This window comes from Lepidochelys kempii, chromosome 4 (assembly GCF_965140265.1).
Source record: "Lepidochelys kempii isolate rLepKem1 chromosome 4, rLepKem1.hap2, whole genome shotgun sequence".
Classification (NCBI taxonomy): domain Eukaryota; kingdom Metazoa; phylum Chordata; order Testudines; family Cheloniidae; genus Lepidochelys; species Lepidochelys kempii.
The window spans coordinates 59,122,903-59,148,810 of NC_133259.1; the positions used below are offsets into that span (position 1 = coordinate 59,122,903).

Consider the following 25,908-nt stretch of genomic DNA (forward strand, 5'->3'; position numbering starts at 1 on the left):
TGTGTGTTAATTCCTTCTGGAATTTTATTAAACTAAAATCTTCATCAATTATACCCCTGGATAATGAATTAGACAGGTTAATTATCTAATGCTTAAAAAGGTATTTTCTTTGTGAGGAAGAAAATTGGGATGAGAAAAGAGACCAGGAGTGGGAGCATGTGGTAAGGGAACACAAGAATGGCAATACTGGGTTAGACCAATGGTCCATTCAGCTAAGTATCTTCTCTTCCGACAGTGGCCAATGCCAGGTTCTTCAGGGGGAATGAACACAACATGGCAATCATTCAAGTGATTCATCCCCTGTCATCCACTCCCAGCTTCTGACAAACAGGCTAGGAACACCCAGAGCATGGGGATTCATCCCTGACCTTCTTGGCTAGTTCTTTTTTGAACCCTATTATATTTTTGGCCTTCACAACATCCCCTGGTAACAAGTTCCACAGGTTGACTGTGTGTTGTGTGAGGACATACTTCCCTTTGTTTGTTTAAAACCTACTGCCTATTAATTTCATTGGGTGACCCTTGGTTCTTGTGTTGTGTGAAGGAGTAAATAACACTTATTCACTTTCTCCACACCACTCATGATTTTATAGCCCTCAATCATATTCCCCCTTAGTTGTCTCTTTTCCTAGATGAACAGTCCCAGTCTTTTAAATCTCTCCTCATATGGAAGCTGTTCCATGCCCTTAATCATTTCTGTTGCCCTTCTCTGTATCTTTTCCAATTATAATATATCTTTTTTTTTTTAGATGGGGTGACCAGAACTGCATCCAGTATTCAAGGTGTGCATGTACCCTGGATTTATATAATGGTATTATCATATTTACTGTCTAATTATCTATCCCTTTCCTGGTGGGTCCTAATGTTGTTAGCTTTTTGACTGCTGCTGCACATTGAGCAGATCTTTTCAGAGAACTATCCACAATGACTCCAAGATCTCTTTGTTGAGTGATAACAGCTAATTTAGATCCCACCATTTTATATGTACAGTTGGGGTTGTTTTCCAATGTGCATTACTCTGAATTACTCTGCATTTATTAACATTGAATCTCATCTGCCATTTTGTTGCTCAGTCACCCAGCTTTGTGAGACCCCTTTGTAACTTTTTGCAGTCAGCTTTGGACTTAACTAGCTGGAGAAATTTTGTATTGTCTGTAAACTCTGCTACCTCACCGTTTATCTCTTTCCCCAGCTCATTTATGAATATGTTGAACTGAACAGCACTATTCCCAGCACAGATCCTTGGGGGAACCCCACTCTTTACCTCTTGTCATTCTGAAAACTGACCATTTATTCCTCCGCTTTGTTTCCTATCTTTACAGTTACTGGACCCCTGAGAGCACCTTCCCTCTTAGCCCATGGCTGCTTGGGGGAGGTAAAGAAGAGCATGCAGCGAGTGAAAGGGGAGAGACAGGAATAGATTCAGCGGAGCCTTTCCCCTGAGTGCAGTCCCAGTGAAAAGCAGGGTTCGGGGCCACCTACACGGGAAGCAGAGTGATGACGGGCTGGGTGGGAGGACAACCAGTGCCTGGCCACAGTTGACTTCGCCTGGCAGGCTGTCCGAAAAGGGAGAGGGGGCGAGCGAAGGCGGGAGGAGATGCCCGGAACGGGGAGGGAAGATGCAGGCAGCGAGCGGGGGAGGCGCTGGTGGCCATGACTGTCTCCTCTGCCCTCCTAACAAATGTCCCCGGGCTCGCTGCCGAACCAGCCCCGGCCGCTCGGGGCCCTCCGACCGGGCAGGCGGCTTCTCTGCGAGCGGGTGGGGCTTTCCCGGAGCCCTGCGGCGCCCGAGCGGCCCCGCCGCTGCACCTGCCCTCCCGCGGGGACAAGCCAGAGCGAGAGCGGGCGCCGCCTGGGGAGCTCGCGGCCGGCCGGCGCGCAGGAGGCTGAGGGCGAGGTGGGAGCCAGCGCGACAACCTCGCCCCCGCTACCCACCCAGTGCGGCCGCAGGCGGGTCCCGGGTCCCCAGGGCTTGCAGCCCCCAGGCGGGAGGAGCGGCTCCGCGCAGCGCTGGGGCGAGCGGGGACAGAGGGGGAAAGAGTAAAGCAGCTTCTGCCCTGGGGTTGAGTCTGGTCCCGGCCTTGCTGGGTCCCACAAAACGGGCTCCCCGCGGGCCATGCTGGACAGTTTACAGCCCTGGCTTATTGGTTGTTGGGCACCTGGTTTGTAGGAGCTCGTTGTTCTCCGGGATATTGGTTTATTAGACCTCTGATCACCGCCCGGAGGAGCCCGGAGTTGAGGACACACCTGCCTAGGTAAGCCCGTGAATCACACACCTGCCTAGGTAAGGCAGAAATAATACTCTCTCTCGGGTTGGGCCCTGGGGCATCTCTTTATTTATCTGACGTTTTTCCTGCCGTGCCCATCCTGGTCAGACCCAACTGGTTCAGGCCTTTGCATGTTTGTATCTGATGAATGTAAGGGTATTAAGTATGTTAGCAGTTCTCCTCCATACAACTTTAGTGTAGATGCTCTAGTTGAATAGTAACAATTTATACTAGCCCTTTTAGGACCTGATCCTGTGTCTGTGAAATCAATGTCAAAATTTCCATTGACCTCAGGGCTTCAGGGTCCCTAATAGAACGGTTAACATTTATTTTTAAACGTTTAGGTTAATAATAGTTTCCTGTACCATATTTAGTTTGCCGAATGTCGGCACATTTCATTTTTATTGTAATAGTTATTAATTGATATGAGCACTTATAGGGCCCCGAAGACATGGTTAGTGAGGGGTATGGACTATTCCTGTATGTGGTGAAAACATAAAGAATGTATCTTGACACAGCTAACAAAACCAGGATGTAAGCAGACATTGCGACTAACGGACAAGCTGTAGAGGGAGTTGAATTATAGGGGATCCTATATAGCCAGCAAAGGAGGCTGTTCCAAAGAAACAAGAAGAAGAGTAGGGATGGTGTGCTTAGCTATGGCCCCCTTCGAAACTATGGAAAAGCTATAGCATCTTGAAATGTAGGAAGGTGCAAATGGTGAAAAGCCTAATTTTTTTTTAGCCCTTTATGGATGTGAAATTAATACTCCTGATAAGAAAAAACTGAAGCTTTTGAAATGTGGGTGCTGGTGAAGACTCTTGCACAACTCCTGGATGGAAAAAAAAAGATGAATGTCCTGTGTTAGAAGTATGGGTGGAGAGAAGCAGACCCTGATGTTGGAAATCGGCAGATGCAAATGTATGCACATTGGTCACATTAGGTGTAGAGATGGAAATCATCTTGAGATAGTTATTAAGGAAGGAATAGTGGTGGTGTTCGTAGTAGGGGACGACCACTAAGGAGATGCATGGATGGTGTGTGGCAATCAGTGGGTGGTCATCTGCTGAGTGTCCTAAGTTAGTGATGGATTGTGCAGGCTTCTGAAAATTCTGCTATGATGTCATTGATATTCAAACCTGTAAACACTCATGCACTTGCTTAACTTTATTCACACAAGTTGCCATATGAAAGAAGAATCACACAATAATTACAGTTAGACTGAGTGAGTGAAGATAATTGTGTCTGCAGAATCAGGTCTTGAATCTGTACAACAGCTTGCAAATTGCAAAGTTAGTTCATACCAAGTTTACAGTACAGACATTAATGTGTCTCTCCCTGCAAATATTTGATTGATGCTAGTTTCTGAATTTCTACCTGACAATTCTTTTTAATGGCATGGATTTCTTTCCAAAACAATGATGCTGTGTAGGGGCAAGATAACATTGTTACCTTGACTGGGAAAAACCATTAAAAAAAGCCATGAATATGGTCAAGATCTTAAATTTAATTACTAGCCAGAAATATGAAAGTGAGGGTAGTGGCAAAAATTGAACACAAATGAGAATGGGATTTTCCCTGGCATTTCACACAATAACACAGCCGAGAGCAGAAGACTGGGAAAAGTGCCCAGCGTAATGCATGATAAAGAAAAGCTTGATTGTTTCAAATACATGAGAAGTAACTCAATAATTCTTTCCCCTCCATGCAATTTGCTCCACAGTGCATCCAAGTGAAGTTTCAGTTTAGGCTACTGACCAAAGAAGTGCTGGTGACTGTGGAGCATGGTGTCTGTAGTTGAGTCAACTAGAGATTACCACTTAGTAGCTAGCCATTTCCTCGCTTTTTGTCCAGAATTTTCTACCTGTAAATAACTGCCCCTATTTGCCACATTACTCGGTGTTTTCTTTTGAATTTCCTCAGCCATTTAAGAGGGAAAGAGGGTTCTTTCTGCATTTTATAAACTGGGTACATTTGGGGTTCATGAAATTGAGGGTCTGATTGTAATCCAGCTTTTTAATTTTATGCCCCTTCCCCATCACTGTAGTGACTGAGCAACCTAATATCATTGAGATAAGCCCATAGTCACAGCAGAGGGTAGGGAAAGCTGGAAGCCCCAGTGCTGACCTGCTCCTTTTCCAGAAGTACTAGACAACTGGGCTGAGAACAGGGGAAAAGTTAAAGGGGAAAGCGGCTTCTGTGATACCCCCCAGCTTGTTGGCCCTATGTATTCTTTGCTGTTGTGACTTCCATTGCTGTATCAGGAGCATAGCTGAGCCTAGAGAAGTGTGAATGATGTAGTCATATCCAGTGATGAGCTCCAGAAGCTCAAGAACCGGTTCCTTCACTCGCTCCGGGGCTTTGGCGGCACTTCGGTGGCACGTCCTTCAGTTCCTCCGGGTCTTTGGTGGCACTGAAGGACCCGCCGCTGAAATGCCACCAAAGACCCGGAGCGAGTGAAGGACCCGCCACTGAAGATCCGGAGCGAGTGAAGGATCCGTTGTTGAAGTGCCGCCGAAGGCTCGGAGCGCCGCCGGGTCAGTAAAAATTCACATGGGAGCCTCCCCAGCTGAGAGCTCAGGCGGGACGGACAGGACGGTCCTGCAGGCCACATCCTGTCCATCCTGCCTGAGTTTCCCTACCCCTTTGACAACCGGTTCTAAACCGGCTTCAAAATTTAACAACCGGTTTGCGTGAACCGGTGAGAACCGGTGAGAACCGGCTCCAGCTCACCACTGGTCATATTTCGGGACTCTCCCCCCACGATTTCCACTCTGTGGCCAAAGTTCTAGCAAGCAGCAATAACAGGAAAAAAGGAGGGATAGGTGAGAGTGGTGGGGGGGCCTCGTGGGTGGGGAGAGTGTCCTAGTGTGGGGCCAGGATGTGGTGCTTGAAGGGAGGGTTTGAAGAAATGTACCCTCCCCCAATATATAAAATAAATGCACAAACACTGATGATTCTATTTAAATAACCATAAGAGTAGCACTATTTAGGAACAGCACAGGTGAAGGTTTAGGCAGCTGCTTTCTTAATCCCCTGGTAACCTTTTCTCTGCTTTTGTTGTACTCACAAGGGCTATGGGAAAACGTGGAGGTAGCCTCTTTCCAAGCACCCTATCCTAGTTTCTTTTTGGTCTATGGCTGGTGTTCTGCTACGTAGCCACTGACAAGCCTCAGATGGGGGAGAAGGAAAGAAGAATGGGGGCCATAGCCATCTGCACTGTGGGGCTGGGGAAGGCAGAACAAAGGACTCCGCTGACGGCAAAGAATTTACCAGTGTTCTTTCTACCTGCTCAGACAGGGCCTACAGTAGGCTGGGCTAGCAGTACGTTAGCTGCCCCACAAAGCCATGCCACTCCTGACCGACAAACACTCTCATTTTGCAATGCTGGTCATTTCCTGTAAAAAAAGCTGAAAAATAAGAGGCTAAGTGGGGCAGACAATGAACAAGGAAGAGCGGCTGTCAGCGGTGCTAACCAGAACATCCACCGGACGAAGAGGCGCTGGCAGGATAAAGTCACCATAGCCTTCTCTCTGCTGAGGATCTGTAGGAACCAGTGTTGCATCTGTGCTGAACCCTCCTCTAAAGGATTTATTGTCAATATTTACAAATATTGGTTTGTCATCACTGTCCATATACAATATGGTAATGAAGGCCCTGCACAGACACCTAGGAAAAGGCAGTCCCTGTGCCCAAGACTTCACAAGCTAAAAAGTCAAAAGCCAGCTGAAGGCTGAGGGAAAGGATAACAACACACACAATGCCTTTTCTTCATTTTCAAAGAAACATTATGCAGAAATAGTGACATATCTTGAAAATAATTTTACTATTCAATAAGCTATTTCTACAAGATATTGATTGTCCCCAGCTCTCATTGACTTCAATGGGAGCTGAAGTGCACAGAAAGTGTAAGTACCCTACAGCTCAAAATGTGTACACAAAATGAAATCTGCAGATTTGTGGTGGGGGGGGAAATAGAGGGTGTTTTTTTAAAAAGCAATTTGTTGAGCTATTTATTGAGCATAAAAAGGACAAGGCCAGTAAATATTACATTATTACTAGGTTTATGAATGTTGGACTAAAGTATTCACTGATCTGTGAAAGACTGGTTCAGGTGGTAATTAATTTGATGTTTTTCATTCCAAAGGTAAACACAGCAGGAACAGAAAGAGGAACTGAAAGCCAAACAGAAAATCATTCTAGCACATTTATGTACAATCTGATTTTCTTGATGTAATATTTTAAACACTTGATATATTTTTCATGTTCCAAGGGCTTTACAAACAATAACTATCCATAACACCTTATTGAAGATAGGCCAGTAGAGACTATTTTTCACGTTTGGCTTTTTTAACACTAATCATTCATGTTATGCTTATTCTGTCTCTCTTAAATTTTAGGTAAAATCATGCCTAACCAACTCTGGAAAGGGTGGATCATCTACCTGGTCATAACGGCAAATCTTTCTGAAGAAAAAGCCACGACGCAGGCGTGTCCTTCATGTGACGGCTCTCCTTTCTGTGACTGTTCTTCAATGAATTTAAGCACCATTCCTTCAGGGCTAACAACTGATATCACGGGGCTAAATCTGTCCTGCAACAGCATAAAATATATCAGAGAAACTGATCTGCTCCTGGGTGTGAATCTGAGAATGCTGCTGCTGCAATCCAATCAAATTTGGACAATAGATAAGGAATCATTTATTTTCCTTAGAAAATTGGAGCATTTGGATTTATCAAATAATAAGTTGACTCACTTGTCACCCATTTGGTTTAGACCTCTTTTTTCCTTACAGCACCTGAACATACAGGGTAATTTATATACAACATTGGGGGAGAATCCCTTGTTTTCTAATCTCAAAAATTTGAGATATCTGTGCCTGGGGAATAACCATTCCTTTTCTGCTATACGGAAGCAAGACTTTGATGGAATTACAGTTCTTGAGCAACTTGAGATTGACGGTCAAAGGCTCAAGCAATACGAGTCAGGGAGTTTGACAACAGTTAATAGCATAAATCATATCATCATAAACATAAATGATGTTCAGGTGTTATCAGGGATGTTAGAGGATCTTACAAATTCTGCAATATGTGTAGAACTGAGACAGATAGCCTTCAATACAGCTTCTGAATCTTCTTTACTGGAGCCAATGAGTCGTTCTGTCATGGAGAAACTTATGTTTAAAAATGTTTTGTTTACAGATGCAAGCACTGACAAAATATTAAACATCTTGGTGTATGCTGAGCAATTGTTGGAGCTGGAGCTGGACAATTGCGTACTGCAGGGAACGGGACACTGGCAAGACCCAATTAAAATAAAGAGAAAAAGCCCCATGGAAGTCGTGACAATACGGAGATTAACTATAGAAAAATTTTATTTGTTTTCAGATCTTAGCAGTTTGAAAAATCTTATAGGTAACATTACCAAAATCACAGTTGTAAATACCAATGTGTTCTTGGTGCCTTGCAGCATTTCAAGACATTTTGTCTCACTCCTTTATCTTGATCTCAGTGAAAATCTGCTTGCAGATCCAAATTTAGGACATTCATCCTGTGAGGGTGCATGGCCCTTGTTGCAAACTTTCAATTTAAGTCAAAATTCATTGGGTGATTTAGAAATGACAGGACGAAGTCTATCTCATCTAAAACACCTTACTCACCTAGATATTAGCCAAAACAATTTTGGTGAGATTCCAGAATCGTGTCAATGGCCAGAAAACCTGAAATATTTAAATATTTCAGGCACTCAAATACCCAAAGTAACAACCTGCATTCCTCAAACTCTTGAAGTTTTGGATGTTAGTAGTAATAACCTCAATGATTTTAGATTAAAGCTACCACATCTTAAAGAACTCTACATTGCAAAAAACAAATTAAAGACCTTACCAGATGCTCCATTTATTCCTAACATAGTAGCCCTGAGAATCAGCAGAAACAAATTAACCAGTTTTTCTAAGGAAGAATTTGGATCATTTAGGAAAATGGAGACACTGGATGCAGGTGACAATAATTTCATCTGTTCTTGTGAATTTCTCTCCTTCATTCAATACCAGGAGGGAATAGCTAATGTCTTGGCTAACTGGCCAGAAAACTACATCTGTGACTCTCCATCTTCTGTGAGAGGACAGCAGGTAAAAGCTGCTCGGCTTTCGCTGTTTGAATGTCACAGAACTTTGGCCGTGTCCTTAATTTGCATTCTGGTGATCTTGGTAAACCTGCTTATTGTGATCCTGGGCTACAAACTTCATGTGATCTGGTACATGAAAATGACCTGGGCTTGGCTTCAAGCAAAAAGGAAACCCAAGAGAGCATACAATCAGGACTTCTGCTATGATGCTTTTGTTTCCTACAGTGAAAGAGACTCAGAATGGGTTGAAAACTTAATGGTACAGGAACTTGAGAATGCTATCCCTCCATTTAAACTGTGCCTTCATAAACGGGACTTTGTGCCTGGGAAGTGGATCATTGACAACATCATTGACTCCATTGAAAAAAGTCATAAAACTCTGTTTGTACTGTCAGAGCACTTTGTGCAGAGCGAGTGGTGCAAGTATGAGCTGGAGTTCTCGCACTTCCGTCTCTTTGATGAGAATAATGATTCAGCAATTTTGATCCTTTTGGAGCCCATTCAGGAGCAAACAATTCCCAAAAGATTCTGTAAACTGAGGAAAATAATGAACACAAAGACCTACCTTGAATGGCCTCTCGACGAAAATCAGCAACTGATATTTTGGTTTAATTTGAAAACAGCATTAAAATGCTAGAAAAGGTCTGTCAAGACTGAGCCAGTAATGGGCCCACTATAACAGTCTGATCCCATTACATTTGCAGGATTAGGCTCCTAACTTTCCCAGAAAGCTGAAAACACTGGAGTTTCTATGTGGCGTTGTGAAAACAGTTTTTAATCTTTTTACATTTTGTTTTGGCCATTTATTGTCTCCGCATTTAATCTACAGCCATGGAATTTGTGTTAAGGAAATATACGCATCGAGGACATAAAATTGTTTAGAGATTTGCACGTCGCCTCTGCATACATGTCTGTAAAAAGGCTGTAGTGCAAGAACATGCAAAATCTCATGCAAATAGCTCAGTGGTTTGAGCATTGGCCTGCTAAACCCAGGGTTATGAGTTCAATCCTTGAGGGGGCCATTTAGGGATCTGGGGCAAAAATTGGGGATTGGTCCTGCTTTGAGCAGGGGTTGGACTAGATGACCTCCTGAGGTCCCTTCCAACCCTGATATACTATGATTCTATAATTCTGTATTCTTTATATAAACCATTTAAAATCAAATGTAGTCATCCTATTTATTTATATACTTAAGATTATTTTTTACTAGCACCCGCTCCTCAGAGGTATTAAGGCACCCAACTCCTTTTGAAATCAATTGGAACTGGGCACCTGAATACCTTTGACAACCTGAGCCTAAGTGCCTGCCATGTTATTAGACTGGCAATGCAAGGCCATTGATGGACTCCATTGACTCTTCCCTGGTTATGGGGCCTTGCTTCAGGTGTAGTTCTTTTAGGGTAGGGGCGGGGTTGAGAATGGTAGTCTGGTTACTTTTTGTAAAGTAAACTAATGTAAAGAAAATAAATCCAGAGTTATAAAACATGTAACCCAAGGAAACATTTGGCTGTTGCTCAGATTTGTTGTTAATTCTTTCAAGGCCTGATCTAGCTCTCATTTAAATCAATTGGGAAACTTCCCATTTGACTTCCATTGGAATTGGTCTGTATCCAGGATAAAAATGTCAAAAGTCCCTATGGCTATGTTTATACTGCAATCACAGAGTGCAACTGCAGGTTCTGTACATATACCCAAGCTAGTTTGAATCTAGCTAGATCTGATCCTGCAATTCTGAAGCCACGGGAGCGTGCACTTCAGCGCAGGCTATGCAAACTCGCCTCAAACTCTGGATAACTATTCACAGGGCTATCCTATGCTGAAGCATGTGCTCCCAGGACTCAAGTTAACTAGATTAAAGCTAGCTCCAGTCTCTCTACCTGAGCTGCAATCGTACCTGGGATTACATGTGTCAGAGGTTGGATATACTATGCAATAGAAGCATATCCAAAAGTGACTTAGGAGCCTCAGTCCTGTTTTCAAAAGTGATTTAGAAACTTAGGTCCTAAGTCCTAACTACCTAATGAGATAAGAGCTGCTCTGAAAAAAATCCACTATCCTGCTTCTCTGAGTTCTCCAATCCTTCTTCTGAAAGCTATAGCCTACATCCCACTGCATCGTAGGCTCCTAAATCACTTCTGAAAATGGGATTCAGGCTCTTAGGTTGTTTAGGTACCCAAACCTCACTCCCACTGCAGTCAATAAAAGTTCTGTAATTGATTTCAATGGCAGAAGGATTGGGCCCATTCTCATAGTTCTTTTTAGTATTATGGGTCTTTAACACATTCTTTTGGAAGATGTTTAGTTGATTCACTGTTATATAATTATTCAGGTCAGTGAGGGAAGTTCTCTTGCACGTCTCACTAATTCTGTAGCATGCTGTAACTAAATCTGCTTCCCTAACACCTCCCAATTAAGCAATTCTCAGACAGTGCAACCTAAAAAGGAAGATTTATTTACACGCATATTTGCACATGTGAACATAGCCATAAAAACATTATGGAGGCAAAGAATAGTACACACTAAACAGAAATTTATGCTAATGAACACAATACATTGAGCTGCTCATAGTTACGGAACTGCCTGTGGAAATAAGAGCTGCTCTGATTACTTCTACCCTACTGCACCCAAAACTGGAATTTTGGATTATTAGTGTCACCACTCCTTCTTAAAGGCAAAACTTCCACCCTCTCTGCTCTTCCTATTTGCTGAAGTTTTATGGGTTATTCTTCTTCCATTTCTTATGTTATATATCTAAACCTTAAAGTTGTCCTTAGTTGGCTCCATGTAACCTCAAATTGATCCTGGAATAGGATCCATTTAAGTGAAGTTCATTATATTTTTCATTCGAGACCTCAGTATAAATACTTTTGAAGAATAGGTGATGGTTAGTCTGAATACAGCAACTGTTATACGTACCCTGGAGAAATTACCCTTCCAGGGGTCAGCTTCACTGACTCATGAGCCGCAGAATACACTCTGACATGCACAATCTGTGTTCTGGCACCTCCTTTCTGGGCTGAGAGTCTGACACTGCAGAGGCAGTATGTTAGACAGTCCCTGAGGAGGGAGAATCTCACATATTTTTTGAATAATACCTCTTTTATAGCTAACACATAGAATTGTGGTTAGGGATCCTACCTTCACCCCTCTTTGGCTGGAGAGATGGTTGCTAAGAGATGCCCTCTTAGAGTATAGTGGGGGGGGAATAAAGGGGAGCGACCTCTCTGGAAAAAATCCATTCTTCTTTACTGGGGAATTGGTGGGAGGCAGTAACCTGCAGTGGCCTATCTCTGTAGAAGTTCATAAATCCAGAAATTAAATGGGAGAAAGCATTTCAGGTTGTTCATACCACAGAGTGGCACTTGTTTTAATTCTGGACAACTCACTTATTTAGGGCTGCTCTACGTCACAAAATTAGGTTGGTTTAACTCAGGGGTGGGCAAACTTTTTGGCCTGACGGCTGCATCGGGTTTCTGAAATTGTATGGCAGGCCGGTTAGGGGAGACTGTGCCTCCCCAAACAGCCAGGCATGGCCTGGCCCCTACCCACTTTCCGACCCCCGCTGCTTCTCGCCCCCATACGGCCCCCTGGGGACTCCTGCCCCATCCAACCCCCCCCTGCTCTTGGTCCCCTGACTGTCCCTGGACCCATCACCCCTAACTCCCCCCCGCTGCCCGATCCAACTCCCTCTCTCCTTCCTGACTGCCCCCCAGGACCCCTGCCCCATCCAACCACCCCTTCTCCTTGACCGACCCCAGACCCCTTGCCCTTAACTGCCCCCCACACCTAACTACCCTCCACCATCCCATCCAACCCCTCTTCTCCTTCCTGACAGCCCCCACCCGGGACTCCTGCCCCCATTCAACCCCCTGTTCCCTGCCCTCTGACTGCCCCGACCCCTATCCACGCCCCTGACCACCCCCCGAACTCCTCTGCCTCTATCCAACCCCTGGCTCCCTTACCGCACTGCCTGGAGCACCGGTGGCTGGCAGCGCAGCTGCACCAGTTCAGGCAGCCGCGCCGCGCAGCGCAGAGCACGGGTCAGGTTGGGTTCTGCAGCCCTGCTGCCCAGAGCATTGCGCCGCGTGGCGGTGTGGCTGCGGAGGAGGGGGGACAACAAGGGAGGGGCTGGGGGTTAGCCTTCAGGGCCAGGAGCTCAGGGGCCAGGCAGGGTGGTCCCGTGGGCTGGATATGGCCTGCAGGCCATAGTTTGCCCACCTCTGGTTTAACTGCATCCCACAGAACTGTGAAAAATTTCCCATCCTATAGCATTCATACAAGGTTCAGGCACTCGGCAACATTCAGGGCACACCCGGAGCGTTGTGTAGGAGCTGTGCACACACAGCTCCTCTCAAGGGCGTGAACCTTGGAATCTCGCCCAGATGACATGAACCGTGGGAAGCCTCCCAGGACTGGGCTCAAGGCCCGAGAGCAAGGAATGCGGTAGATAGAAATTGGTAAATAAGAATGTTAAACAAAGCCAGTGTATTCCTTTTATCTGTTGGAGAATGTAATGCGTGGGGGGAGAGAAAGAATAAAGGAGAGGGTGGAAAGCTGACAGGACCAGTCCGTTGGCAGACCAGCCTGTTTGCTTGCTTAAAGCTTTGTGCTGTCTTGTATTTGAACCGCAACACCATCCTGTGCAATGTAATTAAGCTGACCTAACCCCGTGTAGGCACCACTAGGTTGACGAAATAATTTTTCTGTCAAACTAACTACCGCCTCTGGGAGACGTGGATTTATGACAGTGATGGAAGAACCCCTTTCTTGTTGCAGTAGGTGTCTCCGCCACAGTGGCACAGCTGTGGCAGTGTAGCATTTTTAGTGTAAAAAATATTTAACTATTAGGGTATGTCTACTCTTAAATGGTTACAGTGGCACAGCTGTCATAGTGCTTCAGTGTAGAGACTACCAATGCCAACAGGAGGGGTTCTGTCACTGTTGGTAATCCACCTCCCTGAGAAGCGGTAGTTAAATTGATGTCTGTTGAGCTAGCACTGTGAACAATGGGGGTAGGTTGGCATAGCTACGTCTCTCATGGGGTGTGGATTTTTCACACTCCCAAGAGGTGTAGCTATGCCCCTGTATGTTCCCAGGGTAGACCAGCCCTTAGAAGTAAAAGGGCAGCAGTGTCTTTAACTACAGTGGAACATACTTGTAGCAAAGTCAATTTGCCATACCAAAATGTAAGGTCCACCCGTGTGCATGACCATCACTCCCTTCCTACACGATACATTTCCTGTTTGACTGTTTGAGGATAGGAAAATTATAATATGAAAAAATACATAATACAATAGACATAAAAATTTTAGTTTCTAACAGTAAAGGTTGAACGAAGACACACCCCACCAACTCAAAAACTTGAAAAGCATGGAAATACAAAGTTAAGGGAAGAATTGCCTGTAGTCCTTACTGCTTTCACATCCCCTGCCGTGTCTTTCACTTCCATCTGCAACAGATCCCAAAAAGCACTACGCACCTCAGCTTCACTGATCTTGCACCTTAATTCAAAAGTTTATTGGTGACTTCTGACACCCTTGTATCAAGAGAGGGGTGCATGTGAAGAGACTATTTTGCAGATTTTATGATGGACTTCAGTGAAGTTACAATTAGTACAAGCAGTTCTTTAAAGAGGGGAGCACTGATACAGCAAAAACAATGGAGAGAGAGGTGCTCACAGAGATTAGTGGTAAAGATAGGGCTTGTTTACACTTCTCTGCAGGACTACCGGGGTGTGAATAGTAGCATGCACCAAAGTGCTGCACTGTTACTTCCTGGTGTGGGTGCTGCAGACACGAATTTAAAAGTTCCTAGTTCATATTAACTTAGTCCTCTCCAAACAGGGCTACCTTAATGCAAAACAGAAGCCTTTTAGTTTGTGCCAACAGCATCCAGTCAGGGGAGTGACAGCACAGCATTATGGTACACACTGCTGTTCACACTCCTGTAACCTGAACTGTGGGATAGTGTAGACATAGCCTCAGATTAATATTTGCTGCATTTGGGAAAAAGTGATCTTGAGTTAGTCCTCACAGCTGTGGATGGTCCTCCAAATAATCACATTAAAGGGTGCTGTTTAACACTGGCTGAATAACTGACTATTTGGGTCAGGTGCAGGTCTGAAAAATAAAGAGAATCACATTGGGTCAACCCAAAAGTAAACTGTTTCACAATTTTCAGTGACCTGAAATGTTGAAAAAAGTTTCAGTTTAATTTCAAGGTTTTTTTTTCAACATTTAAAAAGAAACTTTAAATAAAACTCGGGGAAATTTCAAAATCTTTCTGCAATGAAAAAATATAAATATTTTGTTTTGGAAATACCAAATAAAACATTTTGACATTTCCAAATGTTTTTTCTTTTTTCGGATCTAAACAATGAGCCAAAATTGACCCACATTCGCGAACTGTTTCAATTGAGCTGAATCTGCATTTGTTTTCACCAAAAAAAGGTTTTTGTATGTAAAATTTTGCCAAGCTGTAGTGATTCATTTAAGTCTTATGAGCCAATCCTAAATTTCATCAGCCAATGCTATCTGTCATAGAGTGGCTGGGCTCCTAAAGGAGCAGTAGGCCACAGCCCTACCTGGGACAAGCTTAGCTCATCTCCCCAGATGGGGAGGATGAGTAGATTCATAGATAGATATTTATGTTAGAAGGGACCATTATGATCATCTAGTCTGACCTCCTGCACAATGCAGGCCACAGAATTTCACCCACCACTCCTGCAAAAAACCTCACACCTATATCTGTGCTACTGAGGTCCTCAAATCGTAGTTTAAAGACTTCAAGGAGCAGAGAATCCTCCAGCAAGTGACCTGTGCCCCATGCTACAAAGGAAGGCGAAAAACCTCCAGGGCCTCTTCCAATCTGCCCTGGAGGAAAATTCCTTCCCAACCCCAAATATGGCGATCAGCTAAACCCTGAGCATATGGGCAAGATTCATCAGCCAGATACTACAGAAAATTCTTTCCTGGGTAACTCAGATTCCACCCCATCTGATATCCCATCACAGGCCATTGGGCCTATTTATCATGAATATTTAATTACCAAACCATGTTATCCCATCATACCATCTCCTCCATAAACTTATCGAGTTTAATCTTAAAGCCAGATAGGTCTTTTGCCCCCACTGCTTCCCTTGGAAGGCTATTCCAAAACCTCACTCCTCTGATGGTTAGAAACCTTCATCTAATTTCTAGTCTAAATTTCCTGGTGGCCAGTTTATATCCATTTGTTCTTGTGTCCACATTGGTACTGAGCTTAAATAATTCCTCTCCCTCTCCGGTATTTATCCCTCTGATATATTTATAGAGAGCAATCATATCTCCCCTCAACCTTCTTTTAGTTAGGCTGAACAAGCCAAGCTCCTTGAGTCTCCTTTCATAAGACAAGTTTTCCATTCCTCGGATCATCCTAGTAGCCCTTCTCTGTACCTGTTCCAGTTTGAATTCATCCTTCTTAAACATGGGAGATCAGAACTGCACACAGTATTCCAGGTAAGGTCTCACCAGTGCCTTGTATAACGGTACTAAAACCTCCTTATCCCTATTGGAAATACCTCTCCTGATGCATCCCAAGACCGCATTAGCTTTTTTCACGGCCATATCACATTGGCAGCTCATAGTCATCCTATGATCAGCCAATACTCCAAGGTCCTTTTCCTCCTCCGTTACTTCTAATTGATGCGTCCCCAGCTTATAACTAAAATTCTTGTTATTAATCCCTAAATGCATGACCTTACACTTCTCACTATTAAATTTCATCCTATTACTATTACTCCAGTTTACAAGGTCATCCAGATCCTCCTGTAGGATATCCCTGCCTTCTCAAAATTGGCAATACCTCCCAGCTTTGTACCATCCGCAAACTTTATTAGCACACTCCCACTTTTTGTGCCGAGGTCAGTAATAAAAAGATTAAATAAGATTGGCCCCAAAACCGATCCTTGAGGAACTCCACTGGAACCTCCCTCCAGCCTGACAGTTCACCTTTCAGTATGACCCGCTGTAGTCTCTCCTTTAACCAATTCCTTATCCACCTTTCAATTTTCCTATTGATCCCTATCTTATCCAATTTAACTAATAATTCCCCATGTGGCACGGTATCAAATGCCTTACTGAAATCTAGGTAAATTAGATCCACTGTGTTTCCTTTGTCTAAAAAATCTGTTACTTTCTCAAAGAAGGAGATCAGGTTGGTTTGGCACGATCTACCTTTTGTAAAACCATGTTTTATTTTGTCCCATTTACCACTGAGTACTAATGAATGAGATCATGACTAACTGAGGCCAGGCCTAGGGATATAAGGGAGAAGCCTGAGGGAGAGCGAGGAGCTGGAGTATTACTGCCTCCCACTGGAGCTACATAGGGCTGGGAGTGTCAGGCAGAACAGAAGCAGCTGGCTTGGAGAAGCTGTTGCAGGTGAGTGCTGTAGGGAATAAAGGGATTGTTTGGATTATAACCCAGCTTCAGGAAGGCAGGCTGGGAACTCCTGATTCAATGAGAGAGACTGAACTCAGCTCTGAAAAGGAGGGATGGGGGACGCCTGATTCCAGGAGAGAGAACTGTTCAAACTGTGGAACTTGGGGCCTGCTGGTGAAGCTGATATGAAGTACTGATGTCTCTATAGGCTAAAGTGGAGCTCCCTCCAGAGGGGAGATGTTTTCAAATTACGTGGAATTGGTGGCATTTTTGAGGAGCCCTGGGAGAAAGGGAAACTGAGGCAGTGTGCTGCAGAACCACCCCGGCCAGGAGAATGCGCTCAGAAGGTGGCTACCTATTTACACTACCTATCTTTCAGTAATCTGACTTGAACATCAAACAGTCGGTGCTATTGACATACTTACTAGTGCAGCAAATATAAAAAAAAATTTCAGAAATAGTCATAATGAGAAAAATAGCCATTTCTTTTACTAACATTGTCCTGTCATAAATGTCCCTTTCCATGCACACTTTGAGAAAATCAGAAATGTTTTAATTTCATGCTGTTCAAGTAATGTACTATTGGGCTCTTGTAGAGCAGTGCAACAAGAATACCAGAGTTCAGTCTCCTAAGGTCTTTATAATATTGTAAAAATATAATTTATAGACTATACATAGTATTTTGCATATTGAAATATCCAACATTTTGCATTCTGGGTATAATCTCAAATCCTATTCTAAGCCCAATGAATAGTTAATGACTTGGACTATTCCTATAAGAACTGGTTGCCAGGCCACCAGATAGTGGAGCCAATCCAACAGTTGCCCATACAAAACAGGTGTACGCTCCCACCTAAGCTACTGTTAAGAAAACCTGCTGCCAAGATTGTTTAAATGTGAAAAGAGATTTGGTATGACATTAGTTCCTTCATCAATAAGTGAAGAAAAGTACTTGTTTCATGTTCTCCAACATAGTGCTCTCTGGTTCCTCTAAAGCAGTGATACTCGGATTGTTGCTCATGACCCGCAAGTGGCTCTTTAATATGTCTCTGTCATAAATATAAAGGGAAGGGTAAACCCCTTTGAAATCCCTCCTGGCCAGGGGAAAGCTCCTCTCACCTGTAAAGGGTTAAGAAGCTAAAGGTAACCTCGCTGGCACCTGACCAAAATGACCAATGAGGAGACAAGATACTTTCAAAAGCTGGGAGGAGGGAGAGAAACAAAGGGTCTGTGTCTGTCTGTAGTCGTCTTGGCCGGGGACAGAACAGGAATGGAGTCTTAGAACTTTTAGTAAGTAATCTAGCTAGGTATGTGTTAGATTATGATTTCTTTAAATGGCTGAGAAAAGAACTGTGCTGAATAGAATAACTATTTCTGTCTGTGTATCTTTTTTGTAACTTAAGGTTTTGCCTAGAGGGGTTCTCTATGTTTTTGAATCTAATTACCCTGTAAGATATCTACCATCCTGATTTTACAGGGGGGATTTCTTTATTTCTATTTACTTCTATTTTTTATTAAAAGTCGTCTTGTAAAACACTGAATGCTTTTTCATTGTTTTCAGATCCAAGGGTTTGGGTCTGTGGTCACCTATGCAAATTGGTGAGGCTTTTTATCCAACATTTCCCAGGAAAGGGGGAGTGCAAGTGTTGGGAGGATTGTTCATTGTTCTTAAGATCCAAGGGTCTGGGTCTGTAGTCACCTAGGCAAATTGGTGAGGCTTTTTACCAAACCTTGTCCAGGAAGTGGGGTGCAAGGTTTTGGGAAGTATTTTGGGGGGAAGGACGCGTCCAAACAGCTCTTCCCCAGTAACCAGTATTAGTTTGGTGGTGGTAGCGGCCAGTCCAAGGATAACGGGGGTAATATTTTGTACCTTGGGGAAGTTTTGACCTAAGCTGGTAAAGATAAGCTTAGGAGGTTTTTCATGCAGGTCCCCACATCTGTACCCTAGAGTTCAGAGTGGGGGAGGAACCTTGACAGTCTCCTGCAGCTCTTTGCAGCATGTGATATTAAAATACTGAGTGACTTAATTATTCACCAATCTAAGTTATTAACCAATTAAGTTATCACCTTGCATGAAGTTATTAACTTATTTGCTGTGAGAATAATTTTATTTTTATATATAACTGTTCAATAGGGGAAATATGAATAGTACTAAAGTAAATGAAATAATGCATTCACTTCTGAGGCTCTTTTGGGTAATGTTGATTGCTAATTTGGCTCCTGAACCACTGAGGTCTGAGTATCACTGCTCTAGATTATTGTATTTTGAACGATATTCTCATAAAAATGTTTAAAGTAAAATTTAAACAGCTTCCCCAAGGGGAATTGAAACGGGTTGAAAAAGTCAGTAGGACAAACTCTGCTCCAACTTGAATGGGGTTTCACAAATGCAGCAGCAGAACTTGAGCTACTGTCCTTCCTTCTGGAGAAACTAGGAGAGAGAACTTTTGTTTACTAACTAGTGAGAAGGAAGTAAAGAAATCTGCTATTTTAACTGGCTTTTTTTTTTTTTTCTTTATTTTACTCCCACCTCTCTCCACTGGATTATAACAAACTAGCAAAGTCAAAAGAATTAAAAAATTCAAGTAAAAATCACACCTTTTAAGAAAAGGAGATGGGTTACTTAACTTTCTCTTTAAATCAACTTTCTCGCTGCAGTATGGGCAAGTCTGCTTTTTGCCAACAATGCACCAACCTCGGATGCAAAATTCATGAAATCTTGCATCCGGTAAGGATTCTTTCAAATAAAAACAAGGAACAATACATGCTTCTGTGAACTTATCTACAGATTTGAATTATTATTGATTGTGCACACTGCACTGCTATTTATCTCAGGCACTTACACAAGTCACTTAACCTCTCTGCATCAGTTTCCTCAACTAAAAATGGGGATAATGATATTTACCCAACTTGGATATAAAGCATGCCACACAAGTTCATATTATATTTATTATTATTAATTTTATTATTAGATATGGGCCCAAGGCAAAATTCTGGATGTGGACATCCTTGAGTTTTGGAATAACTGGAATCCAGAGCCAAATTTAGTAATACCTGGCCCTATTCTTGAATGGGCTGAAGCACACAACCTCAGATCAAAATTCTCTTGAATTTCACAGCTTGGGTCTATAACTATTCTCTTGAGAGTCTAAGGACACTGTTAAAGAAAAAAGTACAGTTGAGCATTTGAAATGCATGGAAAGTCAGGAACCTTGTGAAGTTGTTGCAAAGTAGGTTATAATTTCTTTTTTAATTTTGGGGAGAGGGGATTAAATGTGTAATTAGTTGTAAACTACTTAAATTAAGCTATTAAAAAGTGATATCTGTTACCTTATTACAGCTTTAAAGGTCTCCTGTCCTTGTCATGCTTTCATATATTGAGTCTGATTCTGATCCCACTTTCACTCATGCAAATTTGGGGGTAACCTTACCTGAAGTCAGTCACACCAGTGTAACTAGGCTAGGTGAGTGAAGAATTAGGCCCTTGGGTGAGATCCACAAAGATACTTAGGTGCCTTAAGTTTAGGGTTTGGATGCTTAAGTCCCAGTTCCACAAAACCCTGTAGGCTCCTAAACTAACTCAATGCCTAAGTTATCTTTATCAATCAGGCTTGTAATCTCAGGTTTGTCCCAGGGGCCTGCTGCCTCTGTGGTCACTGGGAGCTGCAGGAGGCCGGTGCTTGCAAAATGTCTCATGGCCTGCTTATCCTGATAGGCCGCAGGTTGCCCACCACTGGGTTAGCTGCTTGATGCACCTGAGTTTCAGTAGCTTGGGAAGCAAGCATTGCATGGTAGCACTTAAACTTAAGTCTTCCACTAAACCTCATGTGAGCAGACAGGCTACTTATTCCATATTCCTATTTTTACCTTTTGTGCTGTGGTTTCTTTGATTGTGTTCATTTATTTCTTTCCCCTCCCCCCACACTGTTTGTTGCTAATTTGTTTTATTTTTGGTGCAACAGCAAGAAAAGAGGAAACCATTATTTCATAATTGAATTGAAAGGATACACATGATTGCATGACAGCTGGTAGGTATTTTCAATGATCCCTTCCTCATTTATGTCCACAAAGATTTTCTGTCTACAGACTGCACAGATGTTGTTGGACAAATTTCTTGTAGGCATCCCACTGACATTATAAAACTGCTGCATATTTATAGTGGGGGTGAGAGAAACAACATTTTCCATTAGGGCCAAGGAGATACAAATAACTCAGTATAAGTCCACAATGGACACAAGTGTTAAGGAAAGGAATGAAAGAAGCTAAAACTGTTTTAGATACTAGTGACAGAATGTATAGATCCTGCCATGTAGGTGGTATGGAGAGAATTAAAACCTTCTTGCTGAGAAGAGAATTTCAATAAGTATCTCTCTTGCAAAGCCTGCCAAACACCCCAGACTTAGGGAATGCAGGTGTCCTTAGTGAAGGCTAATTGCCTCATTAAGAAGAAAAGTCAAGAATTTCAAAAAGGGAAAGATTTAAAGACTCTTTCACTGGGTTTTGGAGAACTAAGAAGCAGACCCACCTATGGAAATGAGGAGTCTTTTTTTAGTCTCTTGTTTATATGGACTCAGGTTGAGAGAAATGCTATTTTTGCCTTTTTTTGTTTTGTTTTTTGTTTGGAACAGCCCTCTATATTGCTATATAGGGATTGTCTCCTAGCTCAGACCATTGCATACTCACTGGTTTGTACTACTGTATTAAGAAATTCCTTTTGAAACTAAGATCAGTAAGAAAGTAGGAGAGTTTGCCTATGGCACAATAAACGTTGTCTTTAAGGAAAGATTAGTTAAATTTCTGGAAAGAGTATGGGGGGGGGGGGGCTTTCTTCTAGAGTAGGAGTACAACTAGACTCAAAAGCTCGTTCCCAGTCAATCTGACTTTCATTCAAAGTAATGAAACCAGCACTTACCCCATAGTGGAAGCCATGTAATCAGAACAAATCTCTGCAAAGTCTCTTCCCATCACTCCATAGTAGAGTCCATAAAACAGCAAAATCACACCAAAATCCATGGATTCTTCAGTCTTGATTCTGTATAAAAACAGATAAAAAACAGCATATGGGTGTGTTTGCTCATGTACAGAATTATAAGGAGAAAGTATCAAACTGATTTTTTACTCCTAATAGCTCTGGCTTTTGTTTTTCCTCATTACAACTCAGTTTTTAATTTCCTTCGAAGCCAACTTCATATTTGTGGTGTAATAAGAAACACAACATTAATCTCATAAAAGTATGCTCTAACAATTTCTGTTATCTTATAGAACTTAACTCTATCTAAATATTATAGAAAGTGCAAAATTGCATTTTTTTCCAAGGGAAAAATTGTTAAACTACAAATGAATTAGGTAGACCTTTTATTGTTTTGAGGAAGCAACAAAATCACCCAATACTTAGTAAAAATGTAAGATGCCTTTCAAATAAATGCTAAATTATTTTAGCTGAAATAATTCATCCTGGAAAAAATGCTCAACAGTAAAGTTCACTATACTGCAGTAAATGAAGTTTAGAAGTCAAAGCACTACACAAAAATAACAGTCAGGAATTGTGAAGATACTCAAAAAGAAAAGGAGGACTTGTGGCACCTTAGAGACTAACCAATTTATTTGAGCATGAGCTTTCGTGAGCTACAGCTCACTTTTATTTAGATACTGTGATCTAAATAAAAAGGTAAACTATGATGTTAATAAGGCTTATTGTTAAGTCACCTTCTACAGTAGTTTACGTTATACAATATTAGTTACTTATAGCACCCAGAAGATTACTAGGTATCATAGAATATCAGGGTTGGAAGGGACCTCAGGAGGTCGTCTAGTCCAAACTCCTGATCAAAGCAGGACCAATCCCCAACTAAATCATCCCAGCTAGGGCTTTGTCAAGCCTGACTGAAAACCTCTAACCTAGGAAGATGGTGGAATCTCCTTCCTAACTCATTCCAGTTCTTTATAGATCAGGTCCCTGTCCTGCTGAGTTTACAAACCTAGTGAGGTAAATAGAAAGGAGCATAAACACTGCCAAATTAAGTGTAAAAATGTAATTAAAAAAAGCCAAAAAGGAGTCTGAAGAACAGCTAGCCAAAAACTCAAAAGGTAATAACAAAATGATTTTTAAGTACATCAGAAGCAGGAAGCCTGTTAAACAACCAGTGGGGCCCCGGGATGATCTAGATACAAAAGGAGCACTTAAGGACGATAAAGTCATTGCAGAGAAACTAAATGAATTCTGTGCTTCAGTCTCCACGGCTGAGGATGTTAGGGAGATTCCCAAACCTGAGCCGTCTTTTGTAGGTGACAAATCTGAGGAATTGTCACAGATTGAAGTGTCACTAGAGGAGGTTTGGGAATTAATTGAGAAACTTAACAGTAACAAGTCACCAGGACAATATGGCATTCACCCAAGAGTTCTGAAAGAACTCAAATGTGAAATTGCGGAACGATTACCTCTGGTTTGTAACCTGTCTTTTAAATCAGCTTCTGTACCCAATGACTGGAAGATAGCTAATGTAATGCCAATATTTAAGAAGGGCTCTAGAGGTGATCCTGGCAATTACAGACTGGTAAGTCTAACGTCAGTACCGGGCAAATTAGTTGAAACAATAGGAAAGAATAAAATTGTCAGACACTTAGAAGAACTTAAATTGTTGGGCAAAAGTCAACATGATTTCTGTAAAGGGAAATCATGTCTTACTAATCTATTAGAGTTCTTTGAAGGGGTCAACAAACGTGGACAAGGGGGATCCCAGTGGACATAGTGTACTTAGATTTCCAGAAAGCCTTTGACAAGGTCCCTCACCAAAGGCTCTTACGTAAATTAAGCTGTCATGGGATAAGAGGGAAGATCCTTTCATGGATTGAGAACTGGTTAAAAGACTGGGAACAAAGGTAGGAATAAATGGTACATTTTCAGAATGGAGAGGGGTAACCAGTGGTGTTCCCCAAGAGTCAGTCCAAGGACCAATCCTATTCAACTTATTCATAAATGATCCGGAGAAAGGGGTAAACAGTGAGGTGGCCAAGTTTGCAGATGATACTAAACTGCTCAAGATAGTTAAGACCAAAGCAGACTGTGCAGAACTTCAAAAAGATCTCACAAAACTAAGGGATTGGGCAACAAAATGGCAAATGATATTTAATGTGGATAAATGTAAAGTAATGCACATTGGCAAAAATAACCCCGACTATACATACAATATAATGGTGGCTAATTTAGCTACAACTAATCAGGAAAAAGATCTTGGAGTCATTGTGGATAGTTCTCTGAAGATGTCCATGCAGTGTGCAGCAGCAGTCAAAAAAGCAAACAAGATGTTAGGAATCATTAAAGGGATAGAGAACAAGACAGAGAATATCTTATTGCCCTTATATAAATCCATGGTATGCCCACATCTTGAATACTGTGTACAGGTGTGGTCTCCTCATCTCAAAAAAGATATACTGGCATTAGAAAAGATTCAGAAAAGAGCAACTAAAATGATTAGGGGTTTGGAAAGGGGCCTATATGAGGAGAGATTAAAGAGGCTAGGACTCTTCAGCTTGGAAAAGAGGAGACTAAGGGGGGGATATGATAGAGGTATATAAAATCATGAGTGGTGTGGAGAAAGTGAATAAGAAAAAGTTATTTACTGGTTCCCATAATATAAGAACTAGGGGCCACCAAATGAAATTAATGGGCAGCAGGTTTAAAACAAATAAAAGGAAGTTCTTCTTCACACAACACACAGTCAACCTGTGAAACTCCTTGCCTGAGGAGTTGCGAAGGCTAAGACTATAACAGGGTTTAAAAGAGAACTGGATATTCATGGACGTTAAGTCCATTAATGGCTATTAGCCAGGATGGGTAAGGAATGATGTCCCTAGCCTCTGTTTGTCAGAGGGTGGAGATGGATGGCAGGAGAGAGATCACTTGATCATTACCTGTTAGGTTTACTCCCCCTGGGGCACCTGGCATTGACCACTGTCAGTAGACAGGATACTGGGCTGGATGGACCTTTGGTCTCACCCAGTATGGCCGTTCTTATGTACAATCTAATCATACATACTGTACACACACATAAAAGAACAACAGATGATATATAAACTTTACAAACTCCCCAGGCTTTTCTTTGCCTCATCTCCAGTGGTCCCATAGCTCCAAAGCAATGCTGCCTGTAAACATTAAATGGGTACTTTCAAGGTTATCCAGTCACTCCCATCTGGGAAGTACATGTAATATTTTAGGCAGTTTTCCAAAACATTTCATGTTTCCTTCTAAAAATCAGTATTACAAACACTGTTTTCTTATCAGCAACTGTAGACGAACAAGCCACTCTGTTTCTTTACTTATTTGCATACACAGATTGGGGGGTATAATGCAATAACTGCCCTGAAGGAGACCCAAATAAGGGTCTTTTGTTCCCTAGCCATTAGTGGCTGCAAGTGCTGTGGGGGGTGGCATGAACTTGGGGGAAGGTAACTCCTAATATTCCTCCATAGAAATTTGTATAGTTGCTTCTGCATTGGCATTGATGATGGGCTGTGGAGGTAGCAAAATTCAGCCTTTCAATCCAAGAGCAGCCATATAGGCCAGGACTCTCTGGGAGGCCAGAAACTTCCCCCAGGAGTACGCTCTCACAGACCTGGGAGCCTCCCATGAGGCATAAGAATGCACTGCTAATTTTTCCTGAGAGGAGGGGAGACAAGGAGAGCCTTTAAAATGAGTGCAGTGGTTGTTTCCATGAATTTGGGGGTGGAGTGGTGGGTTTGGTTAAAACCTTGATTGGATTTTGGCACAGGAAAGGAAATTTTGTAAATATCCTTAAAACAATTAATCAGTAGGGAGATGTGTAATAGTGTGTGGAATGAGTTGGGTTAATGAGAACAGAACGGAAGCTAGGGGTAAGAGTCAAAATCAAAAAAGAAAAAACTAAACAATACAATAGATGAGTAGAGAGGCAATTGGACATAGCCATATATAAAGAGGAACTACAAGATGTGTGCTAAACATCACTCTGATCACCATGTTTATATATTTTATTTCTGTCCCTTAGCCTGTGAATGCATCATCTGCTGTGCGGAATCCCATTGCAGAGCAGGGCCTTACTTAACAGTTAAAATAAGTG

General features: G+C 42.4%; 2 protein-coding genes across 3 annotated transcripts in view; one reads left to right on the forward strand and one right to left on the reverse strand.

The window, feature by feature from the left end:
• Positions 1 to 1,659: 1,659 nt before the first annotated feature.
• Positions 1,660 to 9,930, forward strand: LOC140910465 (toll-like receptor 2 type-2). Of its 2 annotated transcripts, none has more exons than XM_073341410.1 (2): positions 1,660 to 2,255; positions 6,668 to 9,930. In XM_073341410.1, the coding sequence occupies exon 2, from the start codon at positions 6,676 to 6,678 to the stop codon at positions 9,028 to 9,030; it is 2,355 nt and encodes a 784-aa protein (XP_073197511.1). In that variant the 5' UTR covers positions 1,660 to 2,255; positions 6,668 to 6,675; the 3' UTR covers positions 9,031 to 9,930. The 2 variants fall into 2 exon arrangements, with proteins under 2 accessions (XP_073197511.1, XP_073197510.1); XM_073341409.1 differs by lacking the exon at positions 1,660 to 2,255 and adding an exon at positions 5,724 to 6,175.
• Positions 9,931 to 17,545: 7,615 nt separating this feature from the next.
• Positions 17,546 to 25,908, reverse strand: part of RNF175 (ring finger protein 175) — a 39,284-nt gene continuing 30,921 nt past the window's right edge. Inside the window, 4 exon segments of the mRNA XM_073343186.1 lie at positions 17,546 to 17,666; positions 19,412 to 19,531; positions 20,822 to 20,955; positions 21,722 to 21,845. Of these exon segments, the coding sequence (XP_073199287.1) occupies positions 17,546 to 17,666; positions 19,412 to 19,531; positions 20,822 to 20,955; positions 21,722 to 21,845 (499 nt within the window).